General features: G+C 43.1%; 1 protein-coding gene and 1 long non-coding RNA gene across 3 annotated transcripts in view; one reads left to right on the top strand and one right to left on the bottom strand.

Moving 5' to 3' along the window:
- nlk2 (nemo-like kinase, type 2) overlaps window positions 1-9,183 on the bottom strand; it is a 199,140-nt gene extending 189,957 nt beyond the window's left edge. Inside the window, exon 1 of the mRNA XM_070857014.1 lies at window positions 8,546-9,183. Within this exon, the coding sequence (XP_070713115.1) occupies window positions 8,546-9,138 (593 nt within the window). The 5' untranslated portion in view covers window positions 9,139-9,183. The remainder of the gene's footprint in view (window positions 1-8,545) is intronic.
- A 707-nt stretch (window positions 9,184-9,890) lies between these two features.
- LOC139226336 (uncharacterized) overlaps window positions 9,891-26,830 on the top strand; it is a 161,393-nt gene continuing 144,453 nt past the window's right edge. The window contains exons 1-3 of one of the 2 annotated variants that reach the window (XR_011587238.1): window positions 9,891-9,965; window positions 21,661-21,908; window positions 25,127-25,250. This is a non-coding gene — a long non-coding RNA (uncharacterized lncRNA). Of the gene's footprint in view, window positions 9,966-20,141; window positions 20,255-21,660; window positions 21,909-25,126; window positions 25,251-26,830 lie in introns of those variants that run through there. The other variant, XR_011587239.1, reaches the window with a different exon arrangement.

Here is a 26,830-nt window from a genome sequence, read left to right as displayed (position 1 = left end):
CCCGCCGCAGCAAAAACCTGGCCGCAAAGCCCGGACAGAATCCTCGGTTACGTGCTTACGGTGGCGCTTTCAAGTACCGCCAGGGAGAGGTGCGTCGACGTAATGATGCGGATTATGTTACTGTTGTACTTTCGGCACTCTCCCGACCCATACATCCCGCTCAGAATACAGACAGGTCAAACCTTCGGTGCAGCCCTGCCAGCAGTGGCAAGTATGAAAACCTGCAAAAAAGCCAAGTTAAAGTTTTTATTTTTTAAATTATTTTTCAGCGATTTCCTAGCTAAGGGTTTTTTGCAATTTTATTTTAATTCTCCCCCCACCCCCCAGGCCTCTCAGCGCTCCCGGCCTAAATCTGGCAAAATTTGTGTTTTTGTGCCGCGAATCCTCGTGCAAACCCTTACCGATGGCGCAGACGTAAAACCCAAAGGTTTAGCCTAAAAATGGTAGCGCAGTGAAAACAGTAAGTTTCACGTATTGCTACCGTTTTCGCCGAAAAAAACCTGAAAACCGAAAATGCAGCCCATATGTGCTTACTTTTTTAAAAAAAATTTTCGTAGCCAATCTTTCCAATTCTTTGTCAGATCACAAACGCCAGAGGTCACCTTGCACACGTCAAGGATCACTCTGCGCCAATGCTCTTAGCCAAAAGGCCTAGAGCCACTGCACCGTTCCTGGAAGTACTGCAATACCAGGTTCGTGCCATGGAGGTGGATGGGTCAGCACCCCCACACACCTCCGTGGAGGTGGATAGGTCAAACCACCCCACCCACCTCCTATTTCCAGGGATTCCCTCAGCAGCATTGATCTCGTTGAAGCTACTAATTTTAAACTCAACTGAGAGCCTGCCTCTTTCAACCCACTCCTGTGTCATGTCAGTGAGCCGAATGCATGTTGAACAATACCTGCTCTAATTTCTAGGATCTTAATAAATGTATAAACCATAATTCTTAGTTAACATTAACTTTTTTTATTTTTCCATTTTAAATTTACACCAACATATTCTAGCTGCCACCAATATATTGACATAACTACAATATTGGGCTTTTATAGACTTGGTACATACCAAATAGGAAAAGGTTCATTTTAAGGTACTAGACCAATATACTCAAATAGCATCATTCAACAGGTAAAGGAGATTTTAAATGGGAAAGACTCTGGAAGTTGTGTGTGATATTACATACAGGATAGAGCAAGGCGTTCATTACAAGAACACAAAGGTCAAGAGAAAGTCAAATTACAGCAGTCTGAAAGTTTTAGATATCTGAATTCTGAGTTACTGCCTTGAAACAGGTTAAAAAAAACTTTACCAACACCCACATAGCTCAGTGAATGAAAGCACTATAACCAATTAGGCCCACTCATTCTTTCCCAAGAGCACTGCAATTTTTACTTTCAAGTATATAGCCAATTCCCTCTTGAAAGTTATTGAATCTGCTTCCACCACCCTTTCAGGCAGTGCATTCCAGATCATAACTTGCTGCATAAGAAAACGTCTAATCTCCCCTCTGGGTCTTGTCAATTATCTTAAATCTGTGTCCTCTGGTTATCAAACCATCTCATTATTTACTCCATCAAAATCTCTCAATTTGGAATAGTTCTATTAAATCTCCCCTTAAACCTCTTGCTCCAAGAACAACAAATCCAAAACCAATACAAGTTGTTGTTGTTCTTCTCCACACAACTGAAGTCCCTCATCCCTGGTACAGTTCTGGTAAATCTCCTATACACCTTGATAACCTTCCTAAAGTGTGGTGCCCAGAACGGGACACAATTATCAACCCGAGGCTGAACCAGTGGTTTATAAAGGTTTAGCATAACTTCCTTGCTTTCGTACGCTTATGCCTCTTTGTAAAAAGAGCAGACAGACGTGCATTTATGTGAGTCAACCAGTGGCTCCATTGGTAGCACACTCACCTTAGTTGACGAGATTCAGCACCACCTCTAGTGCACCAGCACAGCGTTCCGCTGCCTGAGGAAGAGAGTGTTCGAAGACCAGGCTCTCAAATCTGCCACCAAGCTCATGGTCTACGGGCTGTAGTGATACCCGCCCTCCTGTACGGCGCAGAGACGTGGACCATATACAGTAGACACCTAAAATCGCTGGAGAAATACCACCAATGCTGTCTCCGCAAGATCCTACAAATCCCCTGGGAGGACAGACGCACCAACGTTAGCGTCCCCGATCAGGCCAACATCCCCTGCATCGAAGCACTGACCACACTTGATCAGCTCCGTTGGGCGGGTCACATTGTTCACATGCCTGACACAAGACTCCCAAAGCAAGCGCTCTACTCGCAACTCCTACACGGCAAGTGAGCCCAAGGTGGGCAGAGTAAATGTTTCAAGGATACCCTCAAAGCCCCTTTGATAAAATGCAACATCCTCACCAACATCTGGGAGTCCCTGGCCAAAAACCACCCCTAAGTGGAGGAAGTGCATCCAGGAGGGCACTGAGCACCTCGAGTCTCGTCATCAATAGCATGCAGAAACTAAGCTCAGACAGCGGAAGGAGTGTGCGGCAAACCAGTCCCACCCACTATTACTGTCTGTCTGACCCTGTGACAGACTGTAATTCCCATATTGGACTGTTCAGTCACCTAAGAACTCACTTTTAGAGTGGAAGTAAGTCTTCCTTGATTTCGAGGGACTGCCTATGATGGCAACGATTCACTTTAGTCAGAAGGTTGTGGGTCCAAGTCCCACCCTAGAGACGTCCACTCAACAATCTGAGTTGACACTCCAGTGCAGTGCTGAGGAAGTGCTGCAACTGTCAGAGGTGCCATCTTTCAGATGAGGCGTTAATCCGAGGCCCCGTTTGCACTCTCAGGTGGATGTAAAAGAACCCATGACACTATTTCAAAGAAGAGCAGGGGAGTTATCCCCAGTGTCCTGGTCAATATTTATCCCTCAGTCAACAACAAAAACAGATTATCTGCTCATAGCAAGCTCCTACAAACAGCAATGTGGCAATGACCAGATAATCTGTTTTAGTGATGTTGGCTGAGAGATAAAATATACAGCCAAGGATTCCATTGTTTTTTTTAAAAAATCAACTTGTCCAGCCGCCTTCAAAGATTTGTATGTGAATTCCTCAGTTTCTGCTCCCCCTTTAAAATTGTACCACTTTGGTTTATATTGCCTCCTCATGCTTCCTCCCAAAATGCATAATTTCACACTTCTCTGCCTTAAATTTAATCTGCCAATTGTCTGCCCATTTCACCAAAGTCTGCTACTACCTACCTTACTGTTATATTTCCAAGTTTTGTGTCATTTGCAAACTTTGACATTCTACTGCCTAGAGACTCAAGACACAAATACATATCGAAAAGAGCGGTGGTTCAAATATCTAGGGCTAACCACTGTATAGTTCCCTCCATGGTCCTGTATCAATACAAATAGACCAGAAAGATCCTAAATTCAATGTGGCGTGTTAACTCATCTCCACTACGACAACAGTAAAGGAACTGCAATTGACTTCAAGCTGTGCCAGTGCCTTTAACACTGATGTGCAGCCGGAAAAATACTAATGTAAATTTACCAAATTTGCCAATGCCTATGCTTAGGAAGATCAATTTTTTTTGTAAACTGGATCTTCCTGATTGCCTGTCATAGCGAATGCAGCACATTTACTTTTGTACTATCACTGCTTGTGCAAGATGATTATGGTAGGAGTCAACAGCTTTAGTATCAGAACAGAAAAAGTACAATCAGAGTTGCAATTTCATTACACAGTCATTCTGACAGTATCCACATGTGGTACCAAGTGAAAATAGAATTAGCTACAATGGCCCTAGAGTCAAACAGCCCACTAAGATTCACTGTTCTGGATCATAAAGAGCCACTGTAAGCACCAATGGCCCACAACCACCTACACAACTATACTGCAGCATGCGTAGCTCCTTTCTAGACCAGTCATAACCTTGGTGCCCTAGATGACCCAGAGATGAACTTCCGACCGCATATCGACTCCATCACCAAGACCACCTACTACCACATCGTCCAACTCCCCCCCTGCCTCAGCTGCTGCTGAAACCATCGTCCATGCCTTTGTTACCATTAGATTCCACTATTCTAATGCTCTGCCACCTACCTACCTTCGTACACCAGGGCTCATCCCAAAATCTGCTGCCCATATCCTAACGGACACCAAGTTCCGTTCACCCATCACCCATGCTCGCTGAACTACATTGGCTCATGGTCTGGCAATGCCACAATTTTAAAATTCTCATCCTAGTTTTCATATCCCTCCATGGCCTTGCTCCTCCCCATCTCTAACCATCTCCAGCCCTACAGCACTCGAAACCAATGCACTCCTCCAATTCAGATCTAAGCAGCCCCAATTTTAATCCCTCCACCATTGGTGGCCATACCTACAGCTCCCCCGGCCCCAAGCTCTGCAATTCACTCCCTGAACCTCTTTTGGCTCTCTACGTCTCTCACCTCCTTTAAGATACTCCATAAAACCTCCGACCAAACTTTTGGTCACCTGCCCTAATATCACGTCAAATTTTGTTTGCTAACAGTCTTGTGAAGCACCATGTTACATACTACATTAAAGATGTTATATAAATGCAAGTTTTTTTTGTTGCAAGCATATTACGGTTCACTAGACCGTTATATATAAAAAGAATTTAAATTGGATAAAGTCCAAGGATCAGGACACTGAAATATGGTACCAAAATTTCATTTATAAACTCAACTTGGTTATTTTGTTCAATCTGCTTCTAACTTTATCTACCGCTTTATTTTCATCCAATTTCACAGTATACAAGTGAGTTACATTAGCTTCAAGGCAAGTAATTTACACAAGAGCAAGAGTGAATTACTAAATAGCTGACAACAGTATATGACATTTGACAACCAAGTGTAACCATCTGTACACCAAAAACAAAAAGCTCCTAAAAAGCAAGTAAGTTTAGTTCTGATGTTTAAAACACTATTCACTCTTTCCTTCTCTCCCCACTCCTCAAAATTACATCCAAGAGAAAAAATACTTGAGACTAACTGAAATGTTCAAAATTCTGGGGAATGGAAATTTATGCAACAATGAAGGATAGAAAAATGAGAATCCTCTAAAAAGACCGACAGAATAAACAGGGACAGAAATTATAGGTCAATTAGTCTTAACTAAGATGTGGTTAAAGTACTAGAGTCTATAATGTTGAATGAAATAATTAAAACATAGGTTGCACTTGACCAAATTTAGAAATCTTTGAAGAACTTGGAGATAAAGGAAATACCGTGGAATTGACTTGTATAGGTTTTCCAAAAGCATTTGATAATGTACAAGAGACTTATTGCAAAAAAAAAATGGATAGAGGTAGTTGGCCAGAGAGCAAAGTATGGGGTAAAAGGAAGTTTTTTTAATGAGTGGCAAAGTATGGTAAGTTGTGTTGTACTGAAGTTTGCATTAGGAACACTTACTAACTGTATACATAAGTATTAGAAATTGAGGTAAAATACTGATATTTGCTGATGACACCAATTTGGGGGTATGTCAAATTGTGATAGATTGTCAAGGACTGCAAAATAACAAACCAACAGGATTGGCAGATACCAGGTAGCAGATGCAGCTCAATCTAGAAAAAAGGTTAAGTAAATAAAGAACTTGCATTATATAGTGTCTTTCACATCCTCAGGGCATCCCAAAGCATGTTACAATGGTTTACTTTTTTTGTTAAATATAAGCAAATGCAGCAGGCAGTTTGCACACAGCAAACAACAATTAGATAAATTATCAGTTATTCTGTTTGTGATCTTGGTTGAGGAATAAATATTTGCCAGAATAATTCTCCTCTTCAACTTGTACCATGGGATCTAGTGCATCTACCTGAGCAGGGAGTCAGTTTAATGTTTCTTCGGAAAAACAGCACCTCCAACAATACATCATTCCCTCAGTAATTCACAGAAGTGTCAGCCTAGATTATATGTTCAGGCCCTGGAGTGGTGCTCAGAGGCAAGAATGTCAACATTGAAACAAGCCAACATACTTGGAAGAATATGGAAAAAAAATACATCTCAGTGACAAGAGTAGGAGAGCAGAGGAATCCTGATGTGCAGATACAAAAGTCATTAAAGATGTAGAGCAAATATACAAGACCACAAAAAGACAATCATTGGTTATACATCTAGAAGTAGAATACAAAAGCAAGAAAGCAATGCTGAACTTGTACAATGTCTTAGGCCACATTTGGATATACTGTAAAGTTTTGGGCACCTTTTTAACAGGGAAGATGTAAATATGATGGAAGAGACATCATAGATTCACAGAAATATTACCAGGAGTGGATGTTGGCAGGCATGCAGAGAATTGAGTATTTTCCCCATCAGAGCAGAGAAGGTTAAGAAGTGACTCAAGGGAACCGTTGACAATTATGAATATATATTTCATTATAACCAGTAATGGTTATCCTCACTGTTCAGTGGGACAAAAATGAGGCCATACAAATTTATCCCCCCAAAATTAAAGGGATGATTAGAAAAATGTATTTTATGGGGGTGGTCAGAATATGGAATTCTCTGCCACAAACTGTTGTTGCAGAGTGTATAGATAGTAGCTTGTATCTGAAAAATGCAGAGTGCATGCAGGAGGATGGGTTAGGTTAGGGGGTTCAAGTAGGAAATGTGTCACAACTGAGATTAGTTAACGTTAACAGACCAGAAATTAAACCTTTCAGCTCACATACCAGGTGATGCATCCGCCATCAGAATGGCCAAAAATAAACGTTTAATATATTTATAGATCAAGCAATGCAAAACTATCCTCATTGGATGCAAGTCTAGTTTTACTTTAAGGCTTACTGTAAAGAGCCAAGATAAAAAAGCGTTCATCAGAACTTTATTTTAGAAAGGGTGAGCATTATTAAGCCACCAAAAATATAGCCACATTTAAAATGATCCAAAAAATCTGCATTATTGTAACTAGTATTCCTGAAATTAAGAATGGGATTATACATTCATCAAGTTCAATAAATATTTGCATCGGGTGAAATTTCAGTCTCACAGTAAGACAACAAATCATACTTGTAGCACTCACGAGTAATAGATCTTTCACACAAAAAACTGTTGCAATTCATTATCTCTGGTATGGCATCTCCTTTTAGAAACTTCCTGCCTTCTACCACCATTATTCAAATCATTCTCTATGCCTGTTCCAATTGCATTTATACTCTGCTTCATTTTCTAGTTTTGTTTAAATAAAATGCAAAAGTCTTTTTGTCCAAATTCATTGCACCTTTTCATACATACGTAATTTTAAAAAGTGCTCTAGTCATCAACAGATCACTTATAATGGATCTACAAATCTAGTGCTGCAGTTGGTGCCACTCCTCAGGAACTTGTTAACTACCTGCAACACTGCCACCATTATGAAACAGTATAAAATATTTTTCCACTGTGTTACTTAATAGCACTGACTTTTTTGAAATCCTGAAAACTCAAGTGACCATCTGCAGAAATACACCAGTGAAAACGAAAAATCATGAATATTGTGACGGTTAATGTGAAAAGGAAACAAAACGCACTTGCACCTACAGGCCTCACGAGTCATTTCACCTTCACACGTGAACTAAAACTAGTAACGGTCACAATTGCAGAATGACAAATCTGCTCCTTCAAACGAAAAGATGCTTTACAATTTAGTGGTACACTATAATTGGCACAGTAGCTCTTCAATAACTTGAGACCACTCTAAAAAGTGCAGTGCTTTAAAACAAACAAGTGCTGTCTCCACTATTGCCCACAACAAAAATATTGCGCAACGCAAAACAAGACAATTACTATTAAAATTTCAGCACCACCTTCTCGTAACCCATTATTCGTACACGGGTGCTTCAAAACAGAAGGTAAAATTATTACTCAAACTTTCGGCAGATTACAACTGCTGTAGGAAGAAGCAGCACGATTTACACAAACAGCAAGTGCTGCTGAATTTCATCGGAGGCATACAGCACGAGCCATAATGATCCAGATTGCTTATTCACTTTTTAAAAAAAAATAGAATATGACGTGAAATGGTTTTTATGGTCAGTTTCGTATAATTTGGGAATCAAAAGACCTCGCAATAACTGATCTTTGCTTTAAAAACCGAAGAGGGAATCTCACCAAACTTCCACTCATTCTTATCGAGCAGGACGCTTTAAAAAAAGGCTTTAGTGACAAAAACATTTCTAACTTCCAGTGCCGAACAAAAATGCAACGCTGTAACTAATAATGGCTATTTTTTGTCATTGATCAAGCAATGCCACTTTACATTATTTGTCCCCTCGCTTTACAATACTTCCTGTGTTAGATGCCGAGCTAAAGTAACGCACAGTAAGACAAGCAAAACATTTGAAATAACTCCTCAGCAAGTTCAACAGTGTCAGTGCATTTGTCAAAGACAACCTTGAGCTGCAGAAAGTTGACAAATGCTGGTTTAAAATATTGGAATGGGCACACAATACCGGCACTAAATTAATATTTGAAAGCGTTCTCTCAACCTGCTGCAAAAACTCTGCCAACAAAACCCCCAAAATGTATGCAAACTCTTTGGCCAGGGACCTACCAGACTACTCCGAAGGCTCCGTATCCGATGGGTCTGTCAGGCTCGATGTCCAGTTGGTGTGCCTTGGCGGCGGCGGCGTGAATCTGCACCGTGGCGGCGGCCGGCGCCGGGGACGGGAAATACGGCGCCTGACCCGGTGGGTTCAACATTGCCGCCGCCGCTGCTGCTGCTGCCGCGGCGGCAGCGGCGGCGGCGGCCGACGACGAGGACGAGGAGCCGCCGGCGGCGGCGGCGGCCGAGCTGGAGACGACGACGGCGGCGGCGGGGTGATGGTGAACCGGGTGTACCGCCGTGCCGATACCACCTCCTCCTCCTCCACCACCACCACCACCAGCACCACCTGCCCCCGGGTGCAGAGCCGGGTGATGGTGGTGGTGGTGATGCGATGGAGGAGGCGGCGGCGGAGGAGGCGGTGGCGGCTGCTGCTGCTGCTGTTGTTGATGGTGGTGATTGCTGCTGTGGTGGTGGTGATGGTGGTGGTGGTTGTGATGGTGGTGGTGATGGTGGCCGGCCCCGGCGCCGTTATAAGCCATCAGCTTGGCGACGCTTTGGCGCTGCTGGCTCGCCGCCGCCGTGGTGCCGCACAGCGCCATGACCAACGGATGCGGCGCGCGCCCAGCTCGCGCTCCCCCGGCCGCCGCCGCCGCCTCGCCGCCGCCGCTCGCGCTCCCCCGCCCCGGCCGCACTCCCCTCGCTCCGTGCCGCTTCCCCCGCCCCTGCTTTCTTCTTCTCGCCTCTAAACCATCTTCCAGCAGATTCCACGCCCGCTTTGCCTCAGGAAATGCAATAAACCTCGGCCAGCCGTCCGCTCCTCCTCACCCCCCTCAAAAAAAAAATCCCCGAGAAATTTCAAAACACTTTGGCTTTCACTTTATACATCGCGCGTCGCTTGGATAAATCGAGATTTCTATGAGGGAAAAGTCTTGGTTTTCGCGAGTAAAACCCAAACCGCCACATCCAAAAAATATATATAAACCCTATTTTTTCCAAAAAAATAATAATTTCCCTTCCCCCCCCATCCCCGACCAAGAGCGAACGAACTAAACACGGAACCCTCGAAAGCCGGAGAGTGCCACCCCCTCCATAGTTCCCGCCCCTCTCGCTCGGTAGCCCGACCGCGTGCATCCTAACCTGATGGTTGGAGAGGCAACAGCCCGCCCACTTCCCCGCCTTTAAAGATACCCGGATATGATTGACATTACGCCAGTCCAATAGCGACGCACGCTCCTGAGGCGTCCAGGTGCCCGGCGTGCTGCAAGGGCGGGGCGCTCTGTTCAAGCTGGGTTGAGCGAGCACAAAACTAGGGGGGCACGTGATCTGGATCTTCTCCCACAAAGCCCAGCGGTGCCAGAAAGAGGTCAAGATCTTGCAGTGATGGGACCCCAACTGGTAAATGGAGGCAACCACACAGAGCATAAGTGTAAGTTATCCTGGGGGCTTTAAACCGCTGGAGGACATGTTTTCCCTCTCTGTGAGATTCAAAAAAAAATAAACTTCAACCACTTTCGAAACAAGTACAGTACTTAAAACACATACGATGTACATGAAATAACCTAATAACTACAGCTTTTGAGGTAGATGATATTCAGTTCACTACCATGTCCAACAACAACATTTTTGTAGTAAGCTCATGAAAATTACAACTTGAACTCAATAAGAATAATAATACTGTAAATTATATTTCCTGAATTAACAAAAAGTTAAAAAGGATCTGTATTTTTTTTTAATTTATCAATTATTTATATCCGATTTTATACATACATACATAGAGGGAGAGAAATTAATTATCTAAATCTAGATGGTCCAGTCTCCCTTTGCTCCAGTGCCAGGTCAGCTGCCTATTGCACCTGTCACTGTACCATACAGTATCTGGGAAAACTGGGTCAGGATACAAGTGGACAGAAACACACATCTATAATGTTCAGCTGGTCTTTGTGTAAAATGACAGCCATGTCAGCATCACAGGAGTGTTTTTTTAAATTAAATTAAAATGTATTTTTGATTTTGGCAGATTGCTGATTCACAATGTCACAACATTAATGATTCCACCAAAAATGCCTAAGTAAGCACTATAGCTCATTTAGTGCCCCAAAAGGAACTGAGTAACATGCTTGATTGTACAATCATCATCATAGGCAGTCCCTCGAAATCGTGGAAGACTTCCACTCTAAAAGTGAGTTCTTAGATGACTGAACAATCCAATACGGGAACCACAGTCTCTGTCACAGGTGGGACAGTCGTTGAAGGCAAGGGTGGGTGGGACTGGTTTGTCGCACGCTCTTTCCGCTGCCTGCGCTTGGTTTTTGCATGCTCTTGGCGATGAAACTTGAGGTGCTCAGCACCCTCCCGGATGCACCTCCTCCATCAACTGTTTCCAATAAAATGATCAAAAGGATAAGTATTTCCATATTTTAAATGGCAATCTGAAGAATGAGTTACATTGGAACTTTTTTTGTTTAAGTTGTCCAGTATTTGTAGTTTTAAAAAAAATTTATACAATTATATTTGAATTCAGTCAAAAGTTGAGGGAAGCTGCAAATGGTGAGTCAAAACATCCTGGAAGAATTTCTAGGTAATGTTGAAGACAGAAATACGGCCAATCATACATGATAGTCAATGTGAGGAAACTTTCAATAAAGACTCATCAGAGAAGATTGTTTAAAAGAAAGACAGTTAACACTTATGTCTGTTACTGTACTTATATTTTTTTGTAATAGCCACACTATTCACTATTTTCTCTTCCGATAAGATTTCATAGAAATAGAAAATTGATTACAACATGCTGTGGTTTGAGGATGTATGGAAATATAATTCTTCAGTAAGTGATGCCCTACATTCATAATAAATAAGAAAGATGATCAACTTGGTAGAGTTACTAACCGTCAGCTCATCGAAGCAACATCTACATCCAAAAAATGTATGGCAAATGCTTTTTCACCTCTTTAGAAATACATGATGCAATGATATAAATACAAAGCATACCAGAGTGGCACTGGTATATAACATGGTCATGATAAAAATGGTGCTCAGCTTTGTGGTTTCTCTTCCTCCACAAAAGCTGGTTTGCCAAAAGCTGCTTCATGAAAACAGTGCTTCTTTTAATAAGTAGAACAAAAATAAATGCAAGATGGGGCATGGCGTTCCCTCTACCAGCCTGTTGCAGGTGGGATGCTGGACCGATTTACCTGCAAAAACAATCATTGCACTCGAAAAGTGAGCTAATGATTGTAAAGCACTTTGAGAATTTGTGAAAAGATGCAAAAAGCTGTTATTCAAATATAAATTCTTTATTTTCTTTTGTACAACAGCTCTTCGTGACAGTGATAACGAATTCCATAAATTATATAGATTAAAGAGGTTCATACATTATTGTCAGCTGTGGCTCAGTGCGTATCACCCTCACCTCTGAGGCACAGGGTTGTGGGTTCAAGTCCCACTCCAGGAACCTGAGCACATAAATCTAGGCTGACCAGTGCAGTGCTAAGGGAGTGCTGCAAAGTCAGAGGTGCCGTCTTTCGGATGAGACATTAAATCGAGGCCCTGTCTGTTCTCTCAGGTGGACGTAAATGATCCTATGGCACTATTTAGGGGAATTATTCCCGGTGTCCTGGCCAATATTTATTCCTCAATCAACATAACAAAAACAGATTATCTGGTCATTGTCATATTGCTGTTTGTGGGAGTTTGCTGTGCACAAGTTGTCTGCCGCGTTTCCCACTTTACAACAGTAACTACACTCCAAAAGTACTTCATTGGCTGTAAAGTGCTTTGAGATGTCTGGTGGTCGTAAAAGGTGCTATGTAAATGCAACTCTTTGTTTCTTTATAAATTTGCTTTCCTTTCTTTGGAGGTGAGGCAAATTGTACTTGGGTGCCTGTTATGTTTTCTTTCATCATTAATCACTACATTAGTCATTTATGGTGTTCAGCATATTCAGGACAATTATTTGATCATGAAGAGACTTGCAGTAATAGAACATTGAGGTGCATAGCTAGAGTCATCATCATAGGGCAGTCCCTCGAAATCGAGGAAGACTTGCTTCCATTCCAAAAGCGAGTTCTCAAGTGACTGAACAGTCCAATACAGGAATTACAGTCTCTGGCACAGGTGGGACAGACAGTGGTTGAAGCAAAGGGTGGGTGGGGAGTCTGGTATGCCGCACGCTCCTTCCGCTGCCTGCGCTTGTTTTCTGCATGCTCTCGGCGATGAGACTCGAGCTAGAGTAGGAGGCTAAGAGAGGTCATCAGTGAATATTAGCTTTGTAGATTACTGAAAAGCATCTAGTCATCCAAAGTCTCTGTGCCAAACTGTTGAGTTCTAATGGTACAGGTTGTCCACCACCATCCTATTTCCAACTTTCGAAGACACCCATTAAAATATATTAGGGTATCTGAAACATATGTATACTATAGAACACCCCTCTTTCTCTCTAAGAGGAAATTTCACTGTCTAGATATAAATTTGTTTTAAACCTTTAGATTTTATAAGTTGGAGTCAGGCATTTGGTACAATCCAATATGATGTCTGCCCACAGCACTGCATTTATAAAAAGGAAAACATTTGCATCTTTATGCCAAACACTGAGATTAGAAACTGAACACACACCACAAAGATAATTTGGCAACAAAATGTTTGCATGAAGCATCTGCTAAATGTGAGAAATTTGAAAGGTGGCACTTAGAGTAATGTACATCTTAATTGCAGTGAGGAATGCGTGGATCTGATTATACTAAGTGACTTGCTCAGAGGGTGGGGGTGGGCTTTACGATTCAAAAAGGGGAAAAGCCACTGAAGCGATCCTCCAGATCAGTATCATGTTTCTCCAGTCTGGAGAAGAGTTAATGGCCTATCATGGTCTTAAGTTTTGAAGGAAAGGTTAAATGGGAGGAGAGGTGGGTTTGAATGAAAAATAATTTGTCAATTTATTGAAGAAGCACAAAAAAAACAGTTTGGAAGATGTGGCACCTATAATTTCAGGATAGAAACTTGGCTTTTGAAAATGATCAGCACAATAATGAGACAGGCTACATATTAAATCCGCAAGAAATCTGTTATTTCCCAAGTCAGCGAATTGACACAAAAATAAGTGTTACTTAAGCATGCAACCCTTTATCGAAGTAAATCATGCCAATGAATAGATGTGGCTATTGATGTTTAACTTGCTGCAAATCTACAGGTGCTTACTTAAGTTATTAAATTGGAACTAAAATGTATTTAGCATAGACAGTTTTTACATTTATTTTTTGTTAAGTGAGCTATCCAGTTTTTCCCAGAAGATAGCCACATAATTATTAGACAGATACATTACATTCATTTGTTTTGCCTTATAACACTCCTGTGAAGCGCTTTGGGACGTTTTACTACATTAAAGGTGCTATATAATTTCAAGTTGTTGTTAACATACCAAAATTGTTACAGATTCATTAAAGAAGTAATTTTTTCAAAAAAATCATTGGAGGTTCAAATATTATACAGGTTGCAGCATTTTAAAAAAAAAGAAAACAGATAATTATTACTTTTGCAGAAATCCCTTCAGGAAATGAACTCTAGGCTGAATTAAGCCTTTCTAATATATACAGGCTAGTGGTGTATTGGAAGAAGACTAGCCCCAGGACAGAATAAGCAAGGCCGCTATTTGCAGATGTGAATGGATTTAGCATTTTGTTTTTGTCAAATCCATCATATTGATTGCTGCTCTCGGTTGCAGTAGTACTCACACTGTGAGCTAAATCTTCATTTCTGTTATTCAATCCCATTTTCTCCCACTTCCCCCTTTCAGAATAGGCAAGCTGACAACCCACATTCAGATCTCTGCCAGATAAGTTAAATGGAGCACGTCATTCAATTTGGCAACTAGGTGTGCTGCATGCAGTATCAACGAATTTATTCTGTCTCTCTGGGAAGCCATGCTCTTCCCTGACAGCACTGCTGAGATTTGGAACTCATCAGGTAGGAATCACCAGTGTGAGCGAGAATCCTACCTCTTCATGCCACATTACATTGAATCATAAGCATATTACCATTTCTGAAGGGCAAATCTGACCGTTATATTTTGTTCTAGGCATGTCCTAACTTAAGTCTCACACAAGAGATTCTTGAGCCACCTACTAGGGAAGGATAGCTGAGATGGTTTCTGTCATGTATCCTACATGGTTACTGCTTGTAATATTACAAGGTGTGCCACCAGAGGGCACTGCAGTGGGAGACTTGTAGGTTACCTGTACTGTTGTGCCAGGCCTAGTATAAAAGGCAGGCTACCATGTGTGATCCTCACTCTGGAGTTACATTAAATGGACTAAGGTCACTACAGTTCAAGTACAACACATTGTCTCATGGAGTCATTATCAGAGCATCTGAAGATATAACAATTGGTGACGAGATTACGGACCTTCACGTGAAAATGGCTAACTTTGGTACATTGCAGCAGTTTGCCGATGGTGATGATTGGGACGCCTTTGTGGAAAGGCTTGACCATTTCTTCACAGCAAACGACCTGGCAGGCAACAATCCGGCCACACTGGCTGATGAGCGCAGAGCTATCCTGCTAACCAGTTGTGGGCCCACCGTCTATGGCCTCATTGGGGACTTGCTGGCACCAGCGAAGACAACGACCAAGACGTACGAGGAGCTTGTAACTCTGATCCAAGAACAACTCAAGCCCAAAGAGAGCATCCTCACAGCCAGACACCGGTTTTATACACACCAATGGCCCAAAGGCCAGGAAATCGTGAAATATGCTGCAGACCTCAGGAGGCTGGTGGCACCGTGTGATTTCGGCGACCACCTCACCAAAGTGCTGCGGGATATCTTTGTCATTGGAATCGACCATGAGGGCCTTCTTCATAAGCTACTATCTGTGGATACCACAGTTACACTGCAGAAGGCCATCTCCGAGAGCCAAGCATTCATGACCTCGACCTGTGGCTCGAAGCGGGTACTGTGCACAGAATGGTGCCTTTTAGAGGCTGGACTGTAGAACGTGAATCTTCTCAGGGGAGAGAGAACAGGCCCCCGAATCCCTTAACTCAGAGACCGCCGAGGGGGGGGTTAATCGAGTAGCACCATGCTGGCGTTGCGGAGGGAATCACAGGGCTCACCAGTGCCGTTTTAAAGACTATGTGTGTAAAGGTTGCAGCACAAAGGGCCACCTCCAGCGAATGTGTAAAAGAAATATGACTCACTGTGTTGATGAAGAGTCTGCAGCTGGTCATAAATCCAGCACGGATTATGAAGCGATAGAGAGGCAGCTCAGCCCCACGATGAGGTATATGGCATGTTTACCTGCACCACCGAATGTTCTCCGTTGAGGATGGAAGTCGAGATAAATGGCGTTCCAGTCTTCATGGAAGTGGACACGGGGGCGAGCCAGTCAGTAATGAATCAAGAAGCCTTTGAGCGGCTAGGGGACAATCAGGCTGACTACCCAAGTTGATTCCGGTTCAGGCAAAGCTACACCAATGAACTTATCCCAGTCGTTGGTAGTGCGGATGTAAAGGCACTCCATGACGGCGTGGTGCACAAATTACCACTATGGATTGTTGCAGGTGATGGACCAACGCTACTCGGAAGAAGGTGGATGGAGAAGATTTCATCCCTTACAGCTTTCGACGTCCTCCGCACTCAGAGGCAAAGCAAGCCCTCACCTGAGGTTGGATCTGACACCAGAGAGCAGACCAGCACAGCACCCGAGGCACAGACCGCCCAGCACGACTGCATGGAGATGATCCAGCTGAGACGACCCGAACGCACCTTCCAGTGGCAGGACTCCAGAGGAAGAAAATCGGATCCAGAGGGGACGTCGCAGCCTCGGTGACAGAACCCGGGGAGAAGAGGATCACAGCAGTCAACATCATGGAGGGAAGAAAGATGACGCCCAAACCATGAAGTGAAGCGCTGAAGAAAAAGATGGCAGCAGCCAGACCACGAGGTGCAGCAACACGTGGCACCAAGCGAAGAAGAGGATTGGGGTAAAGATGGCAAGGCTCTCTTAAAGGAGGCCTGCAACTCACCACACTTAAAGGGACAGTTCCACACTCTCAATGGGCCCAACATTGCTCAAGCCGTTTTTTTCGGCACAATGACCTAAAGCGCGGCGACTTTGCGTGCTGGAAAGGGCGCCAGAAAAAAGTGGCCCCATCCTGGCCGCTCTTCGGAGTCCCCGGAGTCGTGGCGTGCAGTCTGAAGGGGGGGGGGGGGGCAGGTGGCGGAGCAACAGGTCAGTGCAGCAAGCACTGCCGGCACCTGCGCACATGCTCAGTGAGGGCTGCGCGCATGCTCCTGTCCTCCCAGCGCGTCCTGTGGGCTGTGAGCAGGACCCGATGCTCACAGCCCCTATCCCCGGCCGAAGGGACGCCCGATCTTGCTGCACCCTATCCCCGGCCGAGTGGCTTCCCGCACCAGCCGGCCGGCTCGCTGAGTTCCGGTTCTATTTTTTATTTAGTGGTTGTGTGTACTTGAGAGTTTTGATTGGGGAGGGGTGGGATGGGCGGGAGGGAGAGGAGAATTTTGGTGGGGGGGGGGGGAGGAGGAGAGCTTTGGGGGGTGGGGAGGAGAAAGAGTGTTTTGCGGGGTGGGGGAGGAGAAAGAGTCTTTTGTATACCAGCCTATTTCACTTGGCTACTGCTACCCGCCCCCCCCCCCCCCCCCCCCGTGACATCGCGGCCAGCAGCTCGCCTTTCTCCGGTAGGATTTACTTCATTTTTATTCGTATTTTAATTGTTTGAACTTTGACCTTTTCCTTGCAATGTTTGGTGCTTGGTTGTTGAGGCCCTCTCCAGTTCCCTTCCCTCCCCTATCTCTTCCCTAATGTCTGCCGAATGTGCGCTGCTTTTTCTTCACTGCCCGCAAGGTTTTTCAGAGCTGGCCACGTACGCTGACCTAAGTCGATTTGGAGTAAGTTTTTGCTGGTCAAAGTGGCATAAATGGCCAAAACTGTCGTAAGTGTCTGTGAACGCCCCCTTTTGAAAAAAAAACTGACCTAAAAAACATTGTACCTAACTGACGTTGGAGCAAATTTTGGGGGGAAAATGGCATTTTTTTAAACTTACACCAGAAAAAGTAACTTACTCCAAAAAAATTGATGCAGGTCATGGCCAAAATTGGGCCCAATGTAATAGCAACTGTGAGTTAGATGTAAAATGTGTAATTGATGATTAGAGTTGTGTACATGCAATAAGCAAAGAAAAGTCACGCGATCGCGATCGGAGCTACAGGTTATTTACAATGAGTAAAGAAATGTTGTGCGATGTAGGATTTCAATTGCATACAGTCAATGCAGCGGGCAAACACACATCGGGAGCACACAGGTCCGGCGAGCTATCCAATGCTGCAGCCTGCGTCCCTGGGACCAGAGTGAGGCACCACAGAGTGTGGCCACAAGCAGTTAATATTTCCAAGCTGCAGAGCAAGTGATCTCAGGTGGGCAACTGCACCGGTATCGATACCCTGCCCCTGATCGGCTCCACCTCTCAGGCAGCCGATGGCACCAACCGCCACGTGTCTGAAAGAGCAAACCGCACTAAGGCACAGCCCCCAGACCCTATCATCACCAAGGCCACACCCGGGATCGAAGGGTCATCGCAACAGTTCTCCCAAATGGGACTGGGACCAGCCAGGATCCCAAACCAAATAACGCCCAGGCAAGTGAGTCAGCAGTTCCCTATGCACTGCTAGATGACTGCTCCTCAGGGAGCAGCAGTGACCCAGGGCGCAAGGAGAGGACAGGGAGGTCACAGGCATCTGTGAACTTGCCCGACTCTAGGAGCAATGGCAAAAGCCCCAAGAGCAGGTAGCTTGAGCCAACCGGGTTCCCACTGCCAGCACTGGGACCCCAGCACTGACTCCAAGTATATTCCAAGTATGTACCTCAGCATTCAAATGTACTTGTCTCACTACGGTACCACAAATGTAATACTGTAAATGCAATTTTTTGGGGGGACGCGAATGTATATGAATGTAATGAGCCACAATCTGTATGTGGAGTGGGGGGAAGAGAATGGAGTGGTCACAGATGCACAAACGGAAACCACCAGCACCTCCACTGCCAACGAAACACCACCTACTCACCCAAGATGGAAACGACCCTCCAAGGGTCAACCAGATAGACCTAAGCACAGAGCACAGTCAATGCAAAGGAGATTTGCACTAAGGACTTGGGGAGAGTGATGTCATATATCCTGCATGGTTACTGCTTGTACAATTACAAGGTGTGCCACCAGAGGGCACTGCTGTGGGAGACTTGTAGGTTACCTGTAAAGGTGTGCGAGGCCTAGTATAAAAGGCAGGCCACCATGTGTGACCCTCACTTTGGAGTTACATTAAATTGTTTAAGGTCACTACAGTTCAAGTACAACACATTGTCTCGTGGAGTCATTATCAGAGCATCTGAAAATATAACAGTTTCCTGTTGCCTTCCTCACGTTTTTTTTAATCTTTGGAGTACCTTCTGTTAGGTGGGCTGCAACCAAGGCAGAAAAACCCCATCTACCCTTTAATGATTTGGATGGGGGAAATGGGGGCAGCTCTTTGTTTGCTGGGGCTGTCTGGTGTTGGGTTCAAACCCAACCCTTCTGTCTCAGGTGGGAATACTACCATTGAGCCAATGGTCACTCCGTTTGGACCCGCTACATGTCAGCCTAGTATTTAGACACCATATTCTACTCTCCACTTGCTCGAGCCCTTCAACTTCTGATTCATAAGAACATAAGAAATAGGAGCAGGAGTAGGCCATACGGCCCCTCGAGCCTGCTCCACCATTTAATACGATCATGGCTGATCCGATCATGGACTAGGGTCCACTTCCCTGTCCGCTTCCCATAACCCCTTATTCCCTTATCGGTTAAGAAACTGTCTATCTCTGTCTTAAATTTATTCAATGTCCCAGCTTCCACAGCTCTCTGAGGCAGCGAATTCCACAGATTTACAACCCTCTGAGAGAAGAAATTCCTGCTCATCTCAAGTTTTAAATGGGCGGCCCCTTATTCTAAGATTATGCCCCCTAGTTCTAGTCTCTGCATCCTCTCTGCATTCACCTTGTCAAGCCCCCTCAATCTTATATGTTTCTATAAGATCACCTCTCATTCTTCTGAATTCCAATGAGTAGAGGCCCAACCTACTCAACCTTTCCTCATAAGTCTACCCCCTCATCTCCGGAATCAACCTAGTGAACCTTCTCTTAATTGTCTCCAAAGCAAGTGTATCCTTTCGTAAATATGGAAATCAAAACTGTACGCAATATTCCAGGTGTGGCCTCACCAGGTGTACCATGTATAACTGTAGCAAGGCTTCCCTGCTTTAATACTCCATTCCCTTTGCAATAAAGACCAAGATTCCATTGGCCTTCCTGATCACTTGCTGTACCTGCATACTATCCTTTTGTGTTTCATGTACAAGTACCCCCAGGTCCCGCTGTACTGCAACACTTTGCGATTGAGGTGGGAATGCTACCACTAAACCAAAGGCTGAAGGGTAAGTATCTCAAACAATGTCAGTAGAAGCAAACGTTTAGTCTTGTAATCTGTAGTTAATGTTGATTGTTACAGCCAGTTCACAACATGGAAACATAAGAATGATACAGTACAATGATTTGTGTTAAAGGAGCAATCCATAATGGTTCACAAATACAAAACTGCTCATCAGAGTCTGAAGGATTTTGATAGAAGAATAGGATTTACACTTATTGTACATATCTTCAGAAGGATGGTAGGCACAGTGAGTAAAAAGGCCTTTGCCATTTTCATAAGATTTGGAAGTTAGTCTGTTGTGCCTTTGCTGACCTGGTGAATTGGATACTGCATCTTTAAAGCATGTGAACATCAAGATATGATAAATGACCATTTTTTTTTATTGCAATGTCTGCAGAGTGCTACCTGAGGGAAGCATAGTTGGGACCACTCTGTTCCTCTACTGTTATCTGATGGATGTCCTCAAAGATTTTGTTTGTTTTGCTCATGATCCCACCGTATACAGAGTGGCTGCTGACTGGTCAACAGCAACTGAAACACTGCTGACAAACAGAAAAACTGGACAGATGCTTAAGAAATGCTATGTTGCCTTCAGTGCTGAGAATACCAAGGCATTACCAAGCCACAGTACATACCAAGCTGTACTGTGGCTCACATTTCTTCTAATAAGTGTACACATATATTCATAATTGCATCCAGCTGAACTTTGACGAACAGCTGGTAAAATTTAGTGCACCTTGATGGCCCAAGAAGTCTCCGGGGTAGACTTTCCCCAAGGCCCTCACCGCCTGATTGCCGCCCAGAAAATACCGCTAAGCTTCATCAGTTAACGTCGGCGAAAGTTTCCACTAATTAGGTCATTAAAACCGCCCGGTGAGAAAATGGTTCTTACACCAAGATTCTCCGCGGTTTCTGGGCGGTTACAGCTGAAAGTCGCAAGAACGAGCGGTTCTTAACATTTTTTTTTAATTTACTCTGAGGCTGCGGTTGGGCCTAGAGAGGGGGGAAAACTCAAAAAAATATTTTTTCACTTAAACAAAACTTTAAAAGTTATAAAACATTCTCAAGACACTTTTTAACGTAAACGCCGTTTTACAATTTTGAAAATAATTATAAAAAACTTTAACTTACCTTTCTTTGCAGGGTACTCACCTATTGCCCTGTTTCAGACAGCTTTTTGTAGGCGGTTTCCTCGGCGATGTGTCTGGGTCCTCCGTTGAGGCAAAACTTAGATCCTGGCGGTTTTCTACGGCGGTGCACGTGGGTGGTTTGCTCCCCGGCGGTCTTTGCAAAATGTGGGCGGAAATCTTTAAAAAATAAAGAGGAAGCTTTTGCCGGCGATTTTTCATCAAAAAACAGCTGTACCGCTGCGAATGAAGGCGAAAGTTGAGCCCTCAGCCTTTTTTTAAAAAATCAGATTCTGCCACACTGTTCCTCAAATCTTGCACCTGCCCAGGCTGCAGAAAAAAATCATTTAATTTGACAAGATTTTGTTTAGTTCAATGGCATTAAAACTAATGGACTAGATAAAATTGGCTTATTCCATGTTAGAATCAATCGCCCCCAACATTGCAAAGTCCTCCATAAGATCATGATTGGAGCAGCACCACAAAAGTAACTTGTGTTTAAACCATACCTCCATATATTTTCCAGGAATACAAGAACTTCTGCACCATTGCCGGCTGAACTAAGGTCCATCCTAAGCATCCTGGAGGGCGCTGAGCACCTCGAGTCTCGTCGCCGAGAGCATGCAGAAAACAAGCGCAGGCAGCGGAAGGAGTGTGCGGCAAACTAGTCCCACCCACCCTTTCCTTCAACGACTGACTGTCCCACCTGTGACAAGGACTGTAATTCCCGTATTGGACTGTCCAGTCACCTAAGAACTCCCTTTTAGAGTGGAAGTAAGTCTTCCTTGATTTCGAGGGACTGCCTATGATGATGATTTTGGATTTTGTATTAAGCCACAGGAAGACTCTGAACATCCACAGAAAGTTGTTGAGGCCAATTCACTAAATATATTCAAAAAGGAGTTAGATGAAGTCCTTACTACTAGGGGGATCAAGGGGTATGGTGAGAAAGCAGGAATGGGTTACTGAAGTTGCATGTTCAGCCATGAACTCATTGAATGGCGGTGCAGGCTAGAAGGGCCGAATGGCCTACTCCTGCACCTATTTTCTATGTTTCTATGTTTCTATCCCTTCATTGCCAGATACAAACCTTCAAGGCCTTTTGTGCCAGGCCAGTTTAGTGAGCTATGTGTCCTTGTTGCAGTTATCTTCACTTGTATGCAATATACATACAAAAAAGGTGATTCGTGGTCTTGGCTTACATGCAAATTATTTCTTTCAATGGTTGGTATTGCAAGCCTTTGCTTGCGATGCTAAATAGAGTATCGCATCTTGGGGTACGGGGGAATGAAGATTAAAAAAAAAGTTGCAGAAAAAGCAATGTCTGTAAATTACCTATCTCCCAACTGCTGACGTTAATTAGGCAGATGATCTAATGTGCTCCTATATTTAAGACCAGGAAAGATTGCTCTGTATGCAATATGAGTATATTACCATGGTTGATAGAGTCTGAATTGTTTGTCTTTTTGCCTGTAATGGTCAAACGGTGTCTGTGATCTAAATAGCAAATGGCCTCAATGATTTAATTAACAAGGGCTTCCTGTGACATAAATGGGTAAAGACATTTGATTAGTTAACTAACAAACCAATTTGACTTGTGCATGAAATTTGTTTTTGTGTCTCTCATCAGAAAGGCTTCTATATTCTCCATTGTATATAATGAGGTATGCCTTTAACTGGATTTATCCATAAAGTATTGTTTTTAACTTGTTTTGGAAGCAATCTGCAAGCAATTGCTCATGTTAGTTGGAAAGTTACATGAGACATTAATTGATTTGATCTAGGAAGGGAATTACTGAAATTTTCAGGAGTGTTGGTCTGACACAGTTTAGAAAAAATACGTCTTGGAAGAGAGTGGAATTAATTTTTAAATGTGTTGATACAAAGAAATTGCGAGTTTCTCTGCTACAGAAAATTGTGCTGGATGTTAAAATGAAGCCTGACTTTGCAGCTGAACGATAAATCGTTGGTTACGAAGGGCAGCTAACTCATTATAGACATTCTCTTTGTACTGTTGTTATTGAACTTTAGTATTTGCCATTTATGATGCTTCATATTGCTATTTGGGTTGTAAATAAAGTTAATATTTGCTTTAGTCTGTAAACCCCTGGTCGGCATTGCAGACTAGTCTCTCACTACAACCTCTGGTCTGTGAGGTAACAATTGTTATTTCAAAAAGACTTTGGTAGCATGGTATGAAAATATATTAGGGTAATTGTTAGCCCTTCAGCCACACATCTCTGTGAGGACAGGATATAGAAAAAGTACAGCTTTCAAATCATAAGGGACAAAGGTGTGCTGATGTGAACCATTGCTAGATCATTGTCAGAGAAATATAAACTCTGAAACCACAACTTGCATTTATATAGTGCCTTTAACATAAAAAAAACCCCAGAAAACTAATTATGGAAAAGTATCTTCACTTTAAGAATAATTAAAATGCATAAAATAAGAGTGCTGTAATGTTTAAATTTGCTTCTGCTTTCAGTCTGAAGTTTATATTTATAATTGGATCAATGGTATTTCTCCATTTGCAGATTGCCACAACATAAATTTAAGAACATCTTTCTAATGAAATATTACACAATGTAAACTACTAACTCTAATGTTGACCATGTCACCAGTTAGATTAGCAAATTGCTTTTTTATTTTATTACTTGTTTAATGCTTTCTTAAACCTTTTGATCGAGTCGTTTACTGGATTGAAGTCTAAGAAGCCTCACCCAACTGAACTGCCTGTTGCAGTGATCAATTTGATTAAAGCAGAAATAAATATCGATACTCATGGTCTGTGGCTGCATCACAGCTACAAAAATAAAAACATTTTGCTCACAAAACACCACAAAGATCAAAATCCTCCGTGATTTGGAGGGGCGCAGTATGTTGAAGTGGCTAGCGAGGCCCCGAACCAGGAGCATAGCCCTCCAGAGATTCACAATTAAATGAAGCACTCACGTCCACTCATGCTAGGATTGCCAGCTTTGAACTGGAGAAGCCAGTCTTTTGAGTAGGGTGCTAAAATAAAAATTACACACCAAAAGTCCAAGTTCATTTTTTCCACATTAGTTCAGGTTCTCGTGACACGGAGATATAAATTGCAGCTGTTATAGCACAGCACAAAAGGAGGCTATTCGGACCATCGAACCTGCTGTTAAAGCATTTGTCATCGGAAAACAAACAAACATTGGAACTCAAGCCATAGACGCTCCTCTCCCTCTTCTATTCAGTGCTCTGCCTTTGGACTTGCTGGAAAGTGGCAACCCTACATCAAACAATGATAAAGGCTGATATATTAACCCAATGAGACTAGCAATGCTTTTTTAATTTAAAACAAAATAATCACAGTAATATTTATGTCTTCTTATTATGCATGTACTATGCTGCTTAGTATACTGGAAGATCTGAGGAGGGGGAAGGAACAATCTCCACATAGGAACATTTTATAGATTTAGAGCTTTATTTTGACCGATCACTTAAATTCTCTTTTTTTTTCATGACCATCATCAAATCTTTTTCGGTAGCAGGCAGGCTGAGTCCCACTCCCACGCTACATTTTAATGATGTGCTGCGACCAGCGCCATCAATGTCAGCTTTTACTTTCTGTTCCTCTGAGATGAATTACTCACTTTTTGACAAACTACAAGGTGGAGAAGAGATGTGAGTAAAACAGATATGAATGACAGGCAACGCCAGGACTTGAACCTCAAACCTAATGGCTTTGCCACATGCGCTCGTTCACTACTTTTAAAGTACTACAGTGTTAATTGGACTAGTTACAACATTCAAATTAAGTGTGCTGTAGTGAAGTTCTTATGACAGCGGTAAAGAGATGAATGAAATCCGCCTGTTAAAATATCTCCTTCCAAGTATCATTCGTTTTGAAAATTTGCCATTTCTTCCACAATGGCGATCAATTTCAACCCCACATATTTTGCTTACTCATGACATTGACATCTGCTCTTCAACCTGTTTTCTTTCTCTGTGATTGGCAGGAACCCAAGGGGAAATGCAGACCTCAGAAGCATAATTACACAAATCACAGCTTCATGACTTGGGTGTCCGTGCAAAAACTTTAGTATCTCCAGAATGATGTCAGTTGGAAAAAAACTTCAACAGGTAGGCATCTTTAGGTCGTACCTATATACTGGAAATAGTTAACTGTGGGGTACTCACTTTAAACTGATTATACCTTTCTCACAAATGTGAGAGCTAAGTTTCCTTTTTAACTTGGCTACGTTTGGCTTGCGTTGTGGAATTCTATATGCAGATACTTAAGAAGGCTATTCTGACAAAGGTTAGATTTAAATAGATAAATCAGGATGTTATTGAGAAGCAATGAACCAGCATTTGCATGCACACTGATGACACCCAGCTTCTCCTTCAATCCCACTGTTGTTGCCTATATTAGGATCCGGAAAAGCCAAAATGTCCTGCAGCTTAATGTATAATTAACACCAAGCTCCGCTTCCTTTTTCACATCAGATCTGTCACTTCCGCTCCTGCAAATTGCTCATCTCTATCCCCAACTCTCTTCCCTGCCATCAAAAACCTAATCCGTACTTCAAAAACCTCGCATCTGTTTTTCCCCCCAACATTTTCCTTGCCAGCATCCCTGCTTTTACCGTTCATAAACTATAAGTTGCCGCAGCCCATCCACATTATCCATGTCTTTGCCAAGCACCAATTGGTGTGCCTTGTCCCAGAGAATTGATTTTAAGATTCTTGTACCTATACTTACCTTCAGTTCCTTCCATTTACTCACTCTACCCTGCTACTGTGATCTCCTCGGGCTCTACATCCCTGCACACACCATCTGGTTCTCCAACACCAGCCTATTTTTCCTTTCCCATTCCCTCTGCTTCACCATTGGTGGCTGCTCCTTCGGCCACTTGGCCTTGCCCTTTGGAACTTCCTTCTTCAATATTTACATTTTGATACTTGCCTCCTTGTTTTCAAAGATTTTCTTATCTTCTCTTCAACCATACTTTTTCTCCTTTTTTCTCTGTAATCTCCTCTAGCTCCACAACCCCCCCAAGATATCTGCCTTCCTCTAATTCTGGCCTCTTGAGCATCCCTGATTATAATCGCTCCACCATTGGTGGCCATGCTTTCAGTTGCCAAGGCCCTAAGCTCTGGAACTCCCTGCCTAAATCTCTCCGCCTCTCTACCTCTCTTTTCTGCTTTTAAGAAGCTCCTTAAAACCTACCTCTTTGACCAAGCTATTGGTCACCTACCCTAATTTCTCCTTATGTGGCTCGGTGTCAAATCTTTTGTCTTGTAACACTCATGTGAAGCACCTTGGGACATGTTACTATGTTAAAGACGCTATATAAATACAAGTTGTTGTTGATCTTCTAGCTCTGTATCCACTCAGTATCCATTGACTTGTAAAACATGAGATGTTTTGTTGTCTGTTATGAACTCTATAGAAATGTAAGTTTCATAAACATATTTTGAAACGAGTGAATCCTATCCTACGCTCCTAAATTGAAGTGTATGATGAAAAGCAGACAAAAAGAAACACCTCAATATTTTATTATTTGCTGCAAACCTAAAATATACAAATCTTTCCAGTTGAGTGAAAGCCTAACCCACCCAACGGGAACAGGATCAGACGCCCATGTTACACCCCACCCAATTTTACTCTTTTGATTTTTTAAAGGAGAGTAAAACCAGACATGATTTAAAAAGGGTCT

This window comes from Pristiophorus japonicus, chromosome 16 (genome assembly GCF_044704955.1).
Source record: "Pristiophorus japonicus isolate sPriJap1 chromosome 16, sPriJap1.hap1, whole genome shotgun sequence".
In the NCBI taxonomy this organism is placed as follows: Eukaryota; Metazoa; Chordata; class Chondrichthyes; family Pristiophoridae; genus Pristiophorus; species Pristiophorus japonicus.
The sequence above is the reverse complement of the archived record's forward strand: the minus strand, read 5'-3'. Positions and strand labels throughout refer to the sequence as shown.